Here is an 18,831-nt window from a genome sequence, read left to right as displayed (position 1 = left end):
ATGAAGATATTTGATAGCAATAGGAGGTTGATTCTAAAGGCCCCTTTGTCAAGAAATAGAACATTCAAGATTGGAATTCAGATTGCAGAATTTCAATGTTTGGCTGCTTCTATAACTGATGAAAGCTAGATGTGGCATCATAGGTTTGGTCATCTAAATTTCAGGAGTTTAAGTGAATTGAAAAGTAAGAAAATGGTTCATGGTCTTCCCCAAATTGAGATACCAAAACAATTATGTGTTGAGTGTTGTGTGTCAAAGCAACCAAGGAATTCTTTCAAGTCAGAAATTCCAATCAGATCCAAAAGAAAGCTTGAAGTGATCTATTCTTATGTGTGTGGTCCTTTTGAAGTGAAATCCCTAGGAGGTAACAGTTACTTTGTGTCATTTATTGATGAATTTACTAGAAAAATGTGGATTTATCTCATTAAGCAAAAAAGTGAAGTGTTTAACATTTTTAAGAAATTTAAGCTGTTGAGTGAAAAGCAAAGTGATAAGGTAATCAAAATGCTTAGAACAAATGGAGGTGGTGAGTATAACTCACATGAATTTCAAGTATTTTGTGATGAAGAGGGGATAATTCATGAAGTGACATCTCCCTATACACCTCAGCATAATGGTGTTGCTGAGAGAAGAAACAAAACCAATTTGAACATGGCTAAGAGCATGATGAAAGGGAACGGAGTGCCTCATTATTTCTGGGGAGAGGCAACTTCTACTGCTGTGTATATTCTGAACAGGTGTCCCACTAAGAGATTGCAGGGATACACACCTGAAGAAGCATGGTCAGAAAAAAAGCCTAGTGTGAGTCATTTCAGAATATTTGGTTCACTGTGTTTTAGGCATGTGCCTAAGCAGAACAAAAAGAAACTTGATGACAAGGCTGGACCAATGATACTCATTGGATATCATCCAACTGGTGCCTACAAGCTGTATGATCCTAGAATGAGGAAGGTTGTGATTAGCAGAGATGTCTTGATAGATGAAACAAAGGGCTGGAATTGGGAAATAAATGTTGTTGACAATGGTGAAAGAAAGGTGATTGTGAAACTTGAAGACAAACAAAGTGAAGAGGATGTACCATCATGTGGAGAGCAACTCAGAAGGTCACAAAGAGAGAGACAAGTACCACAAACACTTAGAGAGTATGAATTGTATCCTAATACAACAATTACTGCAGAAGGGGATTTTGTGCACTTTGCTCTACTTGCTGAATCAAAACCAATGAGTCATGATGAAGCCTCACAAAGTTCACATTGAAGACCAGCTATGGAAGAAGAATTGAGATCAATTGAGAAGAATCAGACTTGGGAGTTAGTCCATTTGCCTCAAGGAAAAAGACCAATTGATGTGAAGTGGGTCTATAAGACTAAAGTAAAGCCTAATGGAGATGTGTCCAAGTATAAGGCAAGTTTAGTAGCAAGGGGATTTATGCAAAAACATGGCTTGGATTACAATGAGGTTTTCGCTCCAGTTGCAAGACTTGAAACTGTTAGGCTCATTGTGGCAGCTGCTTGCAACATAAATTGGTCTCTATATCAACTGGATGTGAAGTCAGCATTCTTGAATGGGCCACTTGAAGAAGAAGTCTACATAACTCAACCACTTGGTTATGTAGTTGCAGGACAAGAGGATAAAGTCTACAAGTTGAATAAGGCATTATATGGCCTCAAGCAGGCTCCTAGAGCCTGGAATATGAAAATTGATAGCTTTCTAGTACAACAGAATTTCACCAAGTGTACTACTGAGCATGGAGTTTATGTCAGAAACACATATTTTGGTGATTTTTTGATAATATGTCTCTATGTAGATGATTTGCTAGTGACTGGCAGTAGTAAAGAAGATATAAGAGTGTTCAAAGGAAGAATAATGGATGAATTTGAAATGTCTGATCTTGGTGAACTATCATACTTTCTGGGTATTGAATTTGTTTCTACCAGTAAAGGGATTTTCATGCATCAAAAGAAGTATGCAGAAGACATTCTGAAGAGGTTCAATATGATGGATTGCAATCCTGTTATCACACCAACTGAAACTGGAATTAAGCTGCAAATAGATGGGTATGAGAAAGAAGTTGATCCTACCTTGTACAATCAAATTGTAGGCTCATTGAGGTACCTATGTAACACCAGACCTGATATTGCCTATTGTGTTGGGTTGATAAGCAGGTTTATGGAGAAACCAAAGACACCTCACTTCTTGGCAGCAAAGAGAATTTTGAGGTATGTGAAAGGAACATTGGATCTTGGCATTTTATATCCTTACAGTCAGAAGAATATAGAAGGATAAGTGTTTGGTTATAGTGATTCAAATTGGTGTGGTGATAAGGATGATAGGAAAAGCACTACTAGGTATGTTTTCAAATTTGGAATATTACCAATCTCTTGGTGCTCAAAGAAGCAGAGTATAGTTGCTTTGTCAACATGTGAAGCATAATATATTGCTGCTGCTATGACAGCCTGTCAAGCTCTATGGCTGGAAGCTTTAATGGAAGAACTGAACTTGAGAAATTGCAGTCCTATGAGGTTGTTGATGGATAACAAATCAACAATTGATTTAGCTAAGCATCCTGCGGCACATGGCAGGAGTAAACATATTGAAACCAAGTTTCATTTCCTGTGTGATCAAGTGAGTAAGGAGAAGCTTGAATTGGAGTTTTGTAGGTCCGAAGATCAAGTTGTAGACATACTAACTAAGCCATTGAAGTCTATCAAGTTCAAGGAATTGAGAGACAAGTTAGGAGTGACATTCTTGACAAATCTGAATTAACGAGGGATGTTGATGTATGTTGTAATTCAGTTAGTTAGTTAGGAGTTAGGAGTTATTTAGTTTGACAACTATGAAGGTTGTTGTAGTTACATATGCAGTGAGTATAAAAATAATAGTGATCATGAATGAGATGTATAAGAGTGCAGAAATTTTAATCCAGAATTCTAAGTTCCCTCTATTTTCTCAATCAATTCTTTCATCTTCTCTTATTCTCTAACATGGAGTGAGTGAGTATATTGTGTGAGTGTGTGTAAAGAGCTTCTTTGTTCCAACATGCATCTTGTACCTAATCCATTAGAGGTACATGCAGGGCACAGTAAGAATGCAACGGGAAAGAGATGGGTCGTTCTTGTTGCTGGTTTAAGTGGTTATGATAATTATAGGCACCAAGCAGATGTTTGCCATGCCTACCAAATACTAAAGAATGGTGGCCTTAAAGATGAAAACATCATTGTTTTCATGTATGATGACATTGCCCACCATAATCTAAACCCAAGGCTTGGCACTAAAATCAATAAACCAAACGATCCACATGTTTATAAAGGAGTTCCCAAGGTATGCCTCTGATTAGCCTTGATATTCTCACAAAGTTTAGATTTGAATTCGTTTCTACAATTCCTCGCTAAAATGGCTTCTACCGTGCACCAATTAAATAAGATGTTCATGGGTGAACCATCCACTACTATTATTATTTTTTATTATTATTTAAAATTCAATTTTATCCTTAACTTTACCTTTACTTTAACTTATCCATTCTCTTCTTCCCCTTCCCAATGGTGCGGTAAATAAGACGAAGACGAACATAAATAACGACCATCATGTTACAATAAGTACATAGTGATATTTATACTCTCACTTCCTAACCTTATCTAATTGTTTAAGATAAAATCCTAATCATAACTTCCTAATCTTATCTAATTGACTTTTTAAAATAAAATAATAATCATAACTAACTACTAATCTTATCTTTAAAATAAAATACTAATCATAACTAACTACTAATATTATCTAATTACTAACTAATTGAGCCTTTATTTTTGACTTATTACAATTATCCCTCCCATTGAAACAAACTTGTCCTCAAAGCCAATTAGAATTCCAATCAAAATTTGGAAATTGTTGTTGTACTGCATAAAGTTCCTTCCAAACAACATCTTCGGGATTGGTATGTCGCCATTGGATAAGTACATCAGTGATAGCTCGGTTTCCCTTCTTCTTCATTCTCCTATCCAAGACCGCTAGTGGCTACAATTGAACTTCCCCTTCCTCATTATACATCGGCAAATCAGTTGAAACCTTATGGGCACCATGATGTTTCTTTAACAAAGATACATGAAACACGTCATGTATTTTTGTTCCAGTGGATAACTCAAGTTTGTAAGCAACCTTCCTTATTCGCTCCAACACCTTGAAAGGCCCATAGTACCTAGCTACTAATTTGTGGAAAGCATGGTTTGCCAAAGTAAGCTGCTTGTACGACTGAATTTTTAAATAGACTAGGTCTCTGTTGGACCAGCGGCCTTAGAAATCTTAAGAAGGGGTGAATTAATTTCCCACTAATAAACTTTTAACCCCCTTCTAAAAGAGATAGGCTCAAAATGCAGAAAAAGCAGCAATCAATTTAATAATGTTTTTTAAACATGAAAGACAAAATTGATTGCAACAAAATAAATGAGATAAGGGAAGAGAGAATGCAAACACTATTTTTATACTGGTTCGACAAAGTCTGTGCCTACGTCTAATACTCAAGCAACCCACTTGAGATTTTCCACTCCTATTGTAAAAATTCGTTTACAAAGTCTGAACCACATAGGGACAACCCATCCCTTGTGTTCAGGAATCCTTACAACTTAAGAGACCCTCAGTCTCTTAATCAATCTCTTTGAATGAGAAGAAAGAAAGAAGAATTCTCTCTTGAAGAGAAGGATATTACAATTGAAGTCCATGGAGAAACTCTTAATGGATTTGCAAGTGTTTGCCTAAGAGTTTCTTTTGAGAAAGCATTTGGCAATGAAGTTCTCTTGGAACCTCTCTCATTTCCTTTTGAGAGGATAAGATGTTCTGAACAAGCAAAACTCTCTCTTCAAAATTCGTACCCAAGTCACCTATTTATAGGCCTTTGATGGCCATTCACAAATTCAATCAAAAGATGTGACTGTTGGCAGATTTTCTGAAAACTCTCCACTGGTAATCGATTACAATGTTTGTGTAATTGATTACATAATTATAATTTGAAGGGTCGTGACTTTTGAATTTGAATTTCAGGAGTTTCGTTGCAGGCAATCGATCACAGACATATGATAATCAATTACATGTTTAACATTCAAATTCAAAATCCTTTTCAACAACTCTTTTTCATTCTTCCCTTCTGGTAATCGATTACACTTCCTAGTAATCGATTACCAGAGCCTTGCATGACTTTGAAATCCTTTGTTTTGAGGCAAGGCTTGATCTTTAGTGAATCTTGAAACAAGACTTTGTTTGTTGAAGCATTCTTGAATTAATCTTGAAGCAAATGCTTATTCTTTGAAGCGGCCTTGTTTGATTCTTCTTTGGCATCATCAAATTCTCCCTCTTTTTGATGATGACAATCAAGTGATTTCTTTGCGACATCATCAAGACAATGCACGATCCACATTCTCCCCCTTTGTCAAGCAAATTCTTTTTGACATCATCAAAACCTGCATGATTTACATTCTCCCCCTTTATTGATGATGACAACCATTATCCAAGGCTTGATCTTTTTGACATCATCAAAATCTTCATGATTTACAGTCTCCACATTTGAACTCCTTGTCCACTCGTCTGAGATCAGCATAATGTTTCATTCTTTCCTGGGCGTGAAGCAAGTTATGGTGAAGTAACTTTGTTATCTGTTCTCTTGTCTTGATGGTATAATCCACTGCTTCCACCAAAGAATCTCCTGTTAGAGTACTATTTGGCATTGGTGGAGGATAGCCGTATAAAGCTTCAAAGGGGGTCAACTAAGTTGCACTATGAAACTTTGTATTGTACCAAAGTTCTGCAGAAGAAAGATACTCTGACCATTTCTTCGGCAGGTCACCAATGACACATCTTAAATAAATTTCGAGTGCTTTATTGAGGGCCTCGGTTTGCCCATTTGTCTGAGGATGAAATGCAGTTGGCAGAAGTTTGACTGCATGCTTCTTCATTAGTTCCGTCCAAAATGCACTCATAAATATATTATCTCTATCTGATATTATTTCACTTGGCCATCCATGTAACCTCACGATGTTATCCATGAACAACTGTGCCACCTTAGCAGCTCCAAAAGGGTGAGCTAATGGTAGGAAATGTGCATACTTTGTAAGTCTATCACAAACAACAAAGATGACAGTCATGCCATTCGACTTAGGAAGACCGACTATAAAGTCCATTGAAATAGACTTCCAAGCCTTATCAGGAATGGATAATGGTTGAAGTAATCCAGCTGGCATCCTTAATAATGGCTTGTTCTGTTGACAAGTGATACACTCCTGCACCTATTTTTTTACTGCTTTCTGCAACCCTTTCCAATAGAATTGGTCTTTAATTCGTTTGTAAGTTAGATAATCTCCAGATCTCCAGAATGTCCTCCAATCACAGAATTATGAAAAAGATGTAGTATTTTGGTTCTGAGTGCTGAGTTTGCTCCAATGACTACTTTTCCTTTGCCTCTCAAGAATTGGCCATCAAATGTGTACTGCTTATACAGTTGTTGACACAATCTTATTTGATCCACTATCTTCTATAACATATGATCTTGCTTCCATGAGTCTTTAGCCTCCATCATCAATTGGGATGTTACCTGGAAGATTGCTACTAAGCTTCCTATTGGTTGTTGTCGCGACAATGTATCAACTACCACATTCTCTTTTCCTTGCTTATACTCGATGCTAAAGTCCAGTCCCATAAGCTTTTCAAGTCCCCAATTTTGCATTAAAGTTGTTGGAGGTTTTTCTAGAAAGTGTTTAAGTGCCTTTTGATCAGTTTTGATGATAAAGTGTTTCCCAAGAAAGTAATGTTGCCATTTCTTGACTGCAAACAAAATGGCATAGAACTCTTTTTCATATGCAGACAAAAGCTGGTATTTTGGCCCCATTGTTTTGCTGATATAAGCTATTGGATGACTTTGCTGAATTAAGACAGATCCAATGCCAATTCCAGAAGCATCTGTCTCCACAGTAAAGGGTTGATCAAAATCAGGTAAGGCCAGTACAGGAGCTGAGATCAAGGCTTCCTTTAGTGTAGAAAATTCCTTTTCTGTGTCCCCATTTCACTTGAAGTCAGTATCTTTCTGCAGCAATTGTGTCAAAGGTTGAGCTATCTTCCCATAATTTCTGATAAATCTCCTGTAATATCCTAATAACCCAAGGAAGCCCCTGAGTTCTTTAACTGTTGTTGGCCTAGGCCAACGTTTTATTGCCACTATTTTATCTTCATCTAGCTGCACCCCATTAACCGAGATCAAATGGCCCAAATAATCTATTTTTGTCTTCCTAAAACTGCATTTTTTGTGATTGAGAACTAGGCTATTGTCTTGGAGGAGTTGTAATGTTGTACTCAAACATTGAATGTGCTATGAGCAGGTTTTTGTATATACCAGAATATCATAAAAAAATACAAGGATAAACTTCCTGAGATAATCTTTAAAAATGTCATTCATCAAGTTCTGGAATGTAGCTGGCACATTGGTCAGCCCAAAAGGCAAAACCACCCATTCATAGTGACCGTTATGCGTTTGGAATGCTGTCTTGTGAATGTCCTCTTCTACCATCCGAACTTGGTTATAACCACTCCGGAGGTCCAACTTGGAAAAGTAACATGCATCATGAATTTCATCTAATAAGTCTTCAATTAATGGCATGGGAAACTTATTTTTGACTATTAGAGCATTCAATTTTCAAAAATCTGTGCAACACCTCCAAGAACCATCTTTCTTCTTAACCAGTACTAGTGGATATGCATAGCAACTAGCACTTTCTCTAATAAATCCAATGCTAAGTAATGATTTCACCTGCCTCTCAATTTCTTCTTTTTGTGCATGCGGGTATCGATAAGGTTTCAAGCAAAATGATTTATCATTGAGCAATGAAATCTTATGATCATATCTTCTTTTGGGAGGTAGAGTGGTAGGTTCTTTGAAAAATTGTTGATAAGTTGCTAATAGAGCATCAAACTCAGATTGTTGACTTTGAGTTAGGTGTTGAAAATCAGCAGCTGAAGAATCACTGTATCAATATGGTCCTCTTATAGCAAGCAACATAGCTTGACATTATGCTATCTACAGCTTGCCTGTAAGTTCACTCATATCTGTTGATGCTTGCTCACCTTGTAAACAAACCATCTTCTCTTGATGTTCAAATTTCATAGTTAGCTGAGCACAATTCCAACTTATTTCCCCTACTAAACCATTGCATTCCTAGGATCACACCAAAAGTACTACTCGGCAAAACCAGGAAATCAGTGACAAATACAAGATCATGAAATTTTCATTGCACCTGACTACACTTCTTGGTTATCACAAGTTACTTATCTGATGCAACCGTGACTAGAAAACCTTGAATATTTTGAGATTTGAGACCTAATGTTTTTACCCAATTCGCACTGATAAAATTATGTGTGCTTCCGGTGTCCATCAAGAATGGCACATCTTGTTTCTTAATAATGCCTTGCAATTGCAGTGTACTACCACCAGCCACACCTTGTAGAGCATTAAGGGAAATACAAACATCAACATCCTTAACCATATCTAAAATGTGCTTTATGAGATCATTGTCGTGATCCTCATCAAATTCAGATTATATGTCAACAATCTCTTGATCTTGTGAGGAAAAAATAGCATTTAACTTACCCCACACCTTACATTTTTGCTTATGATCTCGATCCCATTTGTCACCACAGAATTGACACAACCCTCTAGCAATCCTGTCACTAACCTACTTCCTGGAATTATTATTGGTAGTAGATACCTTAGAATCAGCTGGATGTGTTGGCTATGTTAGGTTTTGAGTCTGTTGCTGATGCAAAGTTGTAATTGGAATCGTTCTATGATGTTGTGATGTAACAGACCAGTTTCTTGAATACTTGGCTGTGAATCTTCTTGAATCAGTTTTGTTGGAGAAAACTTCTTGGTCATCTCATGAAGAACCTCATCTTGAAGTCTAGCTATTCTGACTGCTTCCTGAATTGAAGAAGGTCTATGAACCCTGACAAATTTCTCCAATTCGATAGTCAAACTAGAGAAAAAAGCTCAATGCCAACTCTTCTAGTATAGCAATACGAGCCAAAAGTGTGTCAAACCTCTCAAGATACTCAATCAAGGAATCTTCTTGCTTCAGTCTTGCAAGTTCTGCCACCGGGTCATCGAATGCACCAACATCAAATCGACTGCGTGCGTCTTACAAAATCTGTTGCCACATCTTGTGTTTGTTATTCACATTCTGCATGTAATGCCTTTGCCAAGCAAAAGCCTTACCATCCATGGACAATAGCAACAAACGACTTCGTTGCTCATCCGGTGTTCATTCCAATTCAAAAAATTGTTTGGATTTTGCCTTCCATTCTCGATAATTAGAACCATCAAAAGAGGGAAAAGGGATTTGTGCCCTATCCAACACCGAGACAATGGGTTCATGAGTCCCACTATGATTTCCATCCTCAGTTGTGATTTTAGGTCTCTTATGTTGGGTTGTAATCGAAACCATCAGTCCCTTGATAGATTTCTGTATCATCTCGAACGAATTTTGCATTGATTCTTGAAGATAAGAGACAATCTTCTCATAAGAATTCATGCGTGTCTCAAGCTCTTTTGTTGTCACCATCATCACCTAGCACTCTGATACCAATTGTTATAATTAGAAATAAATTTTTAATGTAACTTCACTCACTCTTTACTCACACAACGAAAGAGGAAACAAATTAAATAACTTTTATTTTCTGTTTGCCTTCTATGAGTACACACAGATATTTATACTCTCACTTCCTAATCATATCTAATTATTTAAGATAAAATCTTAATCATAACTTTCTAATCTTATCTAATTGACTTTTTAAAATAAAAAAACTAATCATAACTAACTACTAATCTTATCTTTAAAATAAAATACTAATCATAACCAACTATTAATCTTATCTAATTACTAACTAATTGACCCTTTATTTTTGACTTATTACACACCACCGATTGAAGATGACGTTGACGACCTTTACGCTACAGAAACTCACATAATGGAAATCGACATCAACTTCTTTGGGTTGATGTCAATTAAGAAAATTAAATCAAACTTGTAAACACATAAGAGAAATGTTGGGGTTACTCTATGTGGACCAAGATCCTTCAAAATTAAGATATTGGAAGGTGGCAACACAAATTACAAAGCATGCTTTGTTGTTTGCATTGAAGTAAATAATGTACCATTTACTTCTATATTAAGTCCATTGTTGAATTGCACTGCGCATCATCGGATTTGAGTTTCTATTTTTTTAGACAAATTGTGCTTTGATTCAGGATTTGTAACTTGAAAGGCGGTGATTCGGGGAGTCAAGACCGATTTCACCTTCTCCTTCTTTAGTGGCCTCTGAGGGCATGAAAAGAACACGTGTGCCACTGTGAGAATGCATGTGTCGTTAGTGTTAATGGTTGCGTGGACCACTGTGAGAGGTTGCATGACAAGGATATGTGTTGCTGTTATGTGAGAAAAACTTGTGTAATATTTCCCAGTTTTCGGTGGAAGATTTTTTCTGGATGGTGGGGTGGGATGGGAGGAAGAAGATAGAAAATAAGTTGTCATTTCGCTTTTTATTTAATTGTTAAAAAATTATTTAATTTTAATCTCAATTATTGGAATACTTTAATAATAAATTTAAGTACTAGTATTAGTGGTGCACCCATGAATTATTTGAACAATTGGTCCATAGTAGAAGTCGTCATAGAAGGCAAGCCTTGAGTAAATTTAGTCATACAATCTTCACATTCTCATTTTTTGACAAAAAATCTTCCCATATTAAAACTGAAACATCAAATGTCACCTGAAATATTTTTTTTTATAAAAAAATTCCTTTGAATTCCTAACTCAAATGTTATAAAATCCTTCAAATTTTATTAATTAAGTGTTTACTAAATTTATTATTTTTATAAACTTTTGAAATGACTTCATGTGTCAAATCAATTATATATAAACATTCAAATGGTTCTATGGTTATGAAAACCTTTGAATTAAGTTTATTTTGGGAGTTATAGATAAAAAAAAAAAAAAGATAAACAGAGAAGCATATTTACTTAATTTAAAAATAAAAAAAACTTAATTATAGCACCAAAATAATTGAAGACCAAAATCATACATAATCTAAGCCAAAGGAACTAAAAGTTTATTTAAGTCCTTTAAAAAGAGTTTATTTAAGTCTAATTTATAAATCTTCTAAATAATAGATCACCACTTAATTATCATTTTGATGTGGAAAAATTAATAGTATACTTTTATAGGATTATACTGGAGATGCCACCACTGCAGAAAACTTTTATGCTGTAATTAGTGGTAACCGAAGTGCTCTCTCTGGAGGCAGGCAGTGGCAAGGTTGTGAACAGTGGTCCGAATGACACCATTTTCATTTATTATGCGGACCATGGCGCTACCGGTCTCATTGGTAACTTATTCGGTACTTCCTAACGTTTGATATCATTTGGTGTGTAAAGCGTACATTGGTGATAGAAAAACACTACGTGTGTGTATAATTGATACATTTTTGAAATCCAAATATTTAATTTGGTAAAATATTAATTAGCTGTAACATTTTATTTTTCGTACACTAAATTAAAAAAAATTATTATTTATAAATAAATGGAGTTTTATAAAATGATAAGAATTTTTATAATTAAATAAATAAGGAGAAATAACTTTATTAATTAAAATAATGATTTTAGAGAAAATAAAAAGTGTATTTTATTCATTTGATAAAGAATAAAATATAGTTTGTTTTTTTTTTATAAAATTATAAAAATAAATAAATAGAGTAAATAATAAGTTGTAAGTATCCTAGGTATAAATAACGATGTTAGGTTAGTTTTCACACCGACGATGCCTCCTCTTTTCCTCATTTTCGTTTTTCCTCTTTCTCATCCCAAAACCCTCTCTTTTTCTCGCAGACCGCCAAACCTGTCTCACAAAAACGACGATCTCGGACTCATTCACCGTTGGATAGTCGTGAAATTTAAGCACAGGTTCACAACTCAATTCTGAGGCTTTCCACTGTTGGGAATTACGAGAAAATGTCGGAGCTGAGAGAAATACACTTCGCATCGTAACATTTTCTTTTCCCGTAAAAACCCAAAACTGTCTCAGTAAAACTATGATCCCGGATTTGTTAACCGTTGGATTGTCGTAAAATTTTGATATGTGGTTTGGAATTCATTTCTGCATGACTTCACCGTTGGGATTTGCAAAATAGTATCTTTGGATGGAGATAGATGCATCGCATGAAGACAGTACAAATGGAAGCTTCAATCCCTTCTCTTTTTCTCTAACGTTTGAGAACTCTATCAGAGCAATCAGAGGAAAAAATTGAGGAATCTCAGGAAATTGCTAGAGATTCCACTATCGCTTTCAGAAGACACGTGAGTCCACTTAAAGGTAAGGGATGGGTTATTCACAATTGGGGATTAGTGAGAACATATGTAGGGATCCTTAGAGTATCAATTAGAATGAGTTTTGGGGTGTTTCTGCAATTTTTATTTTATCTTTATAATTATAACTGTGAATTATATATGTTTGATGAACCAGTTGATGTCCCAATGAGAAATTGTTGTGAAATTAATGTGTTCTTGTGTTGAGTGTGAACCCTTAAAAAAATAAGCTCTTTTTTATTAACGTGAATTATATTCTAAATAGTATTATTTTTAATGACTTATTTTATATGAATTATTATCTTATTCTATATTTTTCTACAACGATGATCAACATGTTGTGTGTATATATTTATTGTAATACTAAAATAATAAATTAAATAAGTTGTAAGGTTAATGCCTAGTGATAATTTCTTTTGATGTAACATTAAATTAATTGTTATAAAAACTCTTTTGATTAAAAATAATGTAGCTTGATTTACTATATATATATATATATATATATATATATATATATATATATATATATATATATATATATATATGTTTTGTGTCTTGCAAATATGATTATTGTGTGATGTGTATGAGTTATGAGATGTTAAATTGTGGGAATGATATTTGGTTGCAAATAAGTGTTTGTGTTTAACACTTATGTGACAATAATTATGTTATGAGTTGTGAATTGTATAGTAACTCGACCAGTGTTGATATTGAGAAAAGTGTTGATGTGCAGTGTTAAAGAAAAATTGTAGGTTTCCTATTTAGGAATTAGTGTTAAATTGTAGTGCAATGTGTTAAACGTGTTTGAAAACACGAGTGTGAGGTCGTGGGTATTGTATAATTTATGAGTAGTGTCTATGAATGAAATATGTGATGAATTATGGAATAACATGTTGCTTTGAGATTATAGTATTGTTATTGAGATTATACCATTGTGATTGAGATCAAGTGTATGTGATAAACTGAGTATGCGCGTGATTGAGATGTTGTGTGCATTGAATTTTGAACTATGAATTATACAATCACACGACTATAAGTCTCTTTAAGGGCGACGAGTTAATGTTAAGTCTCTTTTAGGGCGACAAGTTAATGCTAAGTCCCTTTTTGGGTGACGAGTTAATGTTAAGTCCCTTTAAGGACAACGAGTTAATGCTAAGACCCTTAAAGGACGACGAGTTAATGCTAAGACCCTTAAAGGACGACGAGTTAAAACTATTTTGAGAACAATTGAGGAGTCGTGTGTTTTGTACAGTTCATAGATAAAGTCTGTGTGTTAAAATGATTTTAGGGGTTAGACCTGAATCAGGAGGGAGAGACCCTGACGGACTCTTCGGAGTGTAGGCCTTGGGGGTCACCCGATTTGAGTGCTCCTTTAAGCCTATGTTGATCCCATATGGTTGGAGCATTTTTGCAAAACACTGTGACCTTGACTGGTCTCCCTAACAATCCATTTATTCATTCATTTTTTGGGTGGATTATGACTATTCTCATTTTCATTTTAGGCAGTTATTCTGACCAACAGTTATTCTGACTTTATCAAATTAGAGAGATGATGAAAAATTTTGATCATTAATAGAGGATGAAAATCTTGAAGGATTAACAACAACTTTGAGTGATTTAGAAAGTTTGATCATCTTGAGTAGTACATTATTTCCAATGCGCATACCTTTGGTCAAAATTCATACGGGATGTTAATGTATATGATTTTTTTAAAAAAGAAAAACATTCCATGACGATTCTCTGAAAAATCGTCTTAAAAAGTCTACATTCTAAAACGATTTTTTGAGGAAACCATCGTAGAATTGTCAATATATTTTATTTTATTTTTAAAAAAATGCATTCTAAGACGCTATCTAAAAAACCATCTTAGAATGTCTACATTCTAAGACGGTTTTTGCAAAACCATCTTAGAACCCTCAATATATTTTTATTTTTTTTTAAAATGCATTCTAAGACGGTTCTCTAAAAACCCGTCTTAGAATATGTACCATTCTAAGATGATTTTTAACTAAGAACTGTCTTAAAAAGATATCCTTTCAAGATAATTTTTAGTTAATAATCATCTTAGAATGATATCTTTTTCTAAGACAGTTCTCTATGGAACCGTTTTAGAATGTGCAGACTTTCTACGATGTTGGTTATGACGACGGTTAATAACCGACTTAGAATTCGCAAATTAACCGACAAAGAAAGTGATTTTCGTATTAGTATTAAATGAAATTGATACTATCAAATGATTTTGAAAAACTTTCTTAATAAATGTAAGTTAATTTTTTTTCTTATATTTGAAAGCGGAAGAAGTATATGCTTAAGTTAATAAGGATTTTATCAAAGTGACCATATTTCATAAATGCTTACCTACTATATTAACATTAATGATATTTAAATGAGTATGAGATAGTTTAGATTCCCTAACATGAATCCCAAGACTTACAAATTGCAATACTATGTTTTTGTTTTTATTTTTATTTTGGAGATACAGAGCTACTTTGTTTGATGTAGCAACAAAGCAGCTTTTATGCTAGCCAATATATGATTTATTGTTCGAATTTACATTTTTTGGTCGTTGACTTTCGTCAATAATTATGATTTGGGTTAACTCAAGCTTCGATTCAAGATTGTCTATTATGTGGATTGAACCTTAAGTGTTGTATGAAACTGAATTTTATTTTGGACCAGAATTTAGCCTAATTTGCTGAAACCGGTGGTTTACCTAAACCTTTAAATTAGGAGAGCCTTGGTTCAATCCATATTGTTAGCATTTTAAAAAAAATATTCCTTATGTTCCGGATAGAAATTACATTAAAAAATATTTTTTTCGTCCTCATAACTATAAAAATGTTCAAAATTTATCCTCATAAGATTTTTAGTATGTTATTTGTGCTTATAAAATTAAAATGTATTGTTTTTTTGCTTGTCGGAACAAGGTTCAGAAATCCAAATCTAAGTGCATTACTTTTTTACAATGGTTATATGCACAATCAATATACAAAAATAACTTTTTACATTTGTTATATGCATAGTCGATATAAAAAAAATATCATATTTACATTGATTATATGTATAACCGATATAAAAAGTCATCGCCGGTTCCGATTTATCCGAACTTACATCCGGGTTAAAAAATGATACATTTCATTTTATGATAAAGAAAAATATACTGAAATTTTGAAGGAATGAATTTTAAATATTTTTATATTTGCATATTTAAGAGGACGAAATACATTTTTTTCCTACAAATTAAGTCTCACATATTTTGTGGTATTTATGTATTTAGAGTACATAGATTTGCAGACAATTCAGTATGTAGGGCTGGGTATTAACATCCAAAGGATGACGTATCTCTTTCAATTGGTCTCCTTCCTGTTTTCATGATCCTGTCAAGAACAACCCCCCCAAATTATACATGCAGCGGAGTTTATAATCAATTTTGCATATTGCTAGTTACTTTGTAGTATGTTGTTTTGACAGTTTTGTCGTACAAATCATTCATAAAAGGACAAGTTTACATGTTACTTTTAGAGTAACGCAACATAAAAAAATGGTACTTTGGCATAATTAATTCAATCATATAGTTCATTTATCGACAGAGTCAATAAAACATGATTTTTCTGTTTTACATATAAATTGGATCAGGTACGATCTATTTTTTCTTCGCAATGCCAATTTTTCATGGAAAAATACACTATTCCTTTTAAAGTATTGAAATTACCAATTTTAATATAAAAACCTATTTTGCAGAGGAAAAAAATATGAATTAAGTTATTGAGAGCACACTTTTCCTCTCTTAGTAACTCTCCTTCTTATTGATAACTATTTTCTGATAGTCTTATTATTTACTTTTACATTTTATAAAATGAAATAAATTTTATAATATTTTTTACTATTAAATATTGATTTTATTCTTTAAAGTCTCGGAGTTTACAATAGTGTTTCAATATTTGTGTTTAATAACTTTGAGGGTCACATATTGAGAAAATTTATCTATGACTTACATTAGAACAAACTAATGAAATAAAATATATAACAAATTACGTTACAGGCAAGATGTAAATGCTTTAAACTTTAAAAAGGAATAATTAAAATAAAAAATTAAAATAATTTAAAGACGGTGTACTCTTATTTAATAAAGAATTAATGAATCTCACAAGAATATTTTTAATGAATTAAAAATAAAATTAATTTTATAAATTATAATATTTAATGCTTTAAAAAACATTTACTTAATATTTAATTTTTTAATTATTGATTTTTAACAAATACCATTTATACTGAAATAACATTTATATAATAGCTTTTAAGATTTATTTATTTTAAAGCTAGTGATTTTTTTTAATAAGAAAAATAACTAGCATCAATTACTATTTACAGAAGTAATTTTAGTAACTTCTAAATTTATTATATTTATTCGGGTGATTGAGATTCTTCTTTTTCTATCCAAAGTGGATAATACTTTAGAGGAATCCCAGTTCTTAGAACTATCATTTTCTTTGACCAAAAATTTTCATTTCAATTTAAAAGTACGACGTAGCTAGTAGCAATTGATATGTGTTGAGTTTGGTCCACTAATCAAGCAAGCGTGTTCTTAGGTATCCACCACCCATGTGCCATAGTCATTTACAAAATCAGCAGGAAAAACAATGCCTCACTTGTCTTCCATGTGTTCCGAACTCATTGGCTTTTCCTGTTCTTTTAAGTCTTGCTTTTTAGCAACACAAGGGCATAACTATATATTTTATTCATGGTTTTCTTCGTCCTTATGCACGCTTTCTAGTATTATATAACTGCCCCAACTGCTTCAACTCCTCTTACTACTCCTCTTTCAGCTCTTCCAAGAAAAAGGAAAGAAAGCAATTAAGATGATTAAGTTGAGGTCAATGAGGTTTAGCCGAAGCAGCTCCAAGCTTGGAAATGGGCACAAAGCAACACCACCCATTGAAAAGGATTGCAGAAGCATTGGTGAAATCCAATGGGAACTTAGGCCTGGTGGCATGCTTGTTCAAAAAAGGAAGAGTAACCAAAGTGCAGGGGAGGGAATGATCACAATTATAGTGTCAACTATGTCACAATCTCAAGAAATTTCTATTGAGGCCACATCAACTTTTGGTAAGTCTACCACACCCCTTTCTCATAGTCACTCTGTAATTTTGGTTATAGATTCGGTTGGAGACCATCCATTGATTTGGCCAAAATAGTATGTAAGTGAAGGATATCCTTCCCTCTACAAAATAGGTCTAAATCTAAATCCTAAGCAAGAGTATATTTTAGTAATGAAAAGTGCTAGGAAGCAAGACACTCTTCCTAACACATATTCTTTCATTCGTTGAAATTTATTAAAAATTATAAAATAAGAACTATTAAATGAGATACCAGATCCACAAAAATTTATAATTTTTAATAAATTTAAATTTGTAATAGATAATGTACTCAAGAGAAAGTGTCAAAAAGTTTGTAACAAATATTTCCCTTTTAGTAATTATTCTTAGTTCTATGAAAGTGTTATAAGACCACTTACAAATTTCAATCATCAACATAAAAAGTGCATTAGAGATTTTATATTAGCTAATAATATGGTACTTCCTCCGGTCTCAATTATTAAAAAATTATTAAAAAAAATAGTTAAATATATTAAATTGTATGACTTTCAATTAAAAAATACTTTTAAAATTATTTTTTATTAAACTTTGATATCAAACATAAATCTTCTGTTGAATTAAGAATATTTTAAAAATAATCACATTAAGACAAAAATAATTATAATTTACTTATACCTTGAGACCTAGGTACAAATATTTTTTCCTTTGAGAGCCGAGTAATATATAACTGAGGTAGTCCTCGCTTTAAGTGTTAACTAGTTAAGTTAAAATTGAAAAAAAAAAAACCAAAATGTTTATTTTCTTTCTAAGCTGCTCAATGCTTATTTATCACCCAAAAATTTTATTCTTTTCACTTATTAGAGATAAACCTCATATGGATATATGCATGACAAAAGTTGTGAACAACTAATAATTTGCAGGAGAATTGAAAATGATTCTTTCACTGGTAACAAGTTTTGAGCCCAGAGAGCAAAGGCTTCTCTTCAAGGGTAAAGAGAGAGATGATGATGAATATCTACATATGGTTGGGGTTAGAGAAAAGGACAAGGTTCTTCTGTTGGAGGATCCAGCAATAAAGGAGAAGAAACTGCTTGGCTTAAGAGACCAACCCATTAACAATCCTAGTCGTGCCATCAGTGTATGACTAATTAACCAAACTCGTTAATTTTAATTAGTATTAACCACGACGGAAGCTTGAGAAAGTTTATTAATGTAGTGATACCTTTTCTTCTTCTTTTTGCAATAGATTAGGAACTTAATTATGTCCTTATGTCTGGAGCCTTCGCTCAATTAAAAATGTTGAGTTGATGAAATGATAAGTCATCCTGCGTAGTTTGATTACTTGTA

At 33.4% G+C, this 18,831-nt stretch overlaps 1 protein-coding gene and 1 pseudogene across 1 annotated transcript; both read left to right on the top strand.

Annotated features, from left to right (window-relative positions):
• The first annotated feature begins 3,039 nt into the window (after positions 1 to 3,039).
• On the top strand, positions 3,040 to 11,435 carry LOC114398696 (annotated as a pseudogene).
• Positions 11,436 to 17,000: 5,565 nt separating this feature from the next.
• Positions 17,001 to 18,831, top strand: LOC114399885 (BAG family molecular chaperone regulator 2-like). Its single transcript, XM_028362102.1, has 2 exons — positions 17,001 to 17,494; positions 18,405 to 18,831. The coding sequence occupies exons 1-2, from the start codon at positions 17,248 to 17,250 to the stop codon at positions 18,626 to 18,628; spliced, it is 471 nt and encodes a 156-aa protein (XP_028217903.1). The 5' UTR covers positions 17,001 to 17,247; the 3' UTR covers positions 18,629 to 18,831.

Source organism: Glycine soja, chromosome 19 (assembly GCF_004193775.1).
Source record: "Glycine soja cultivar W05 chromosome 19, ASM419377v2, whole genome shotgun sequence".
NCBI classification, from domain to species: domain Eukaryota; kingdom Viridiplantae; phylum Streptophyta; class Magnoliopsida; order Fabales; family Fabaceae; genus Glycine; species Glycine soja.
Note: the sequence above shows the minus strand (reverse complement) of the source record. Positions and strands in the feature narration are given on the sequence as shown.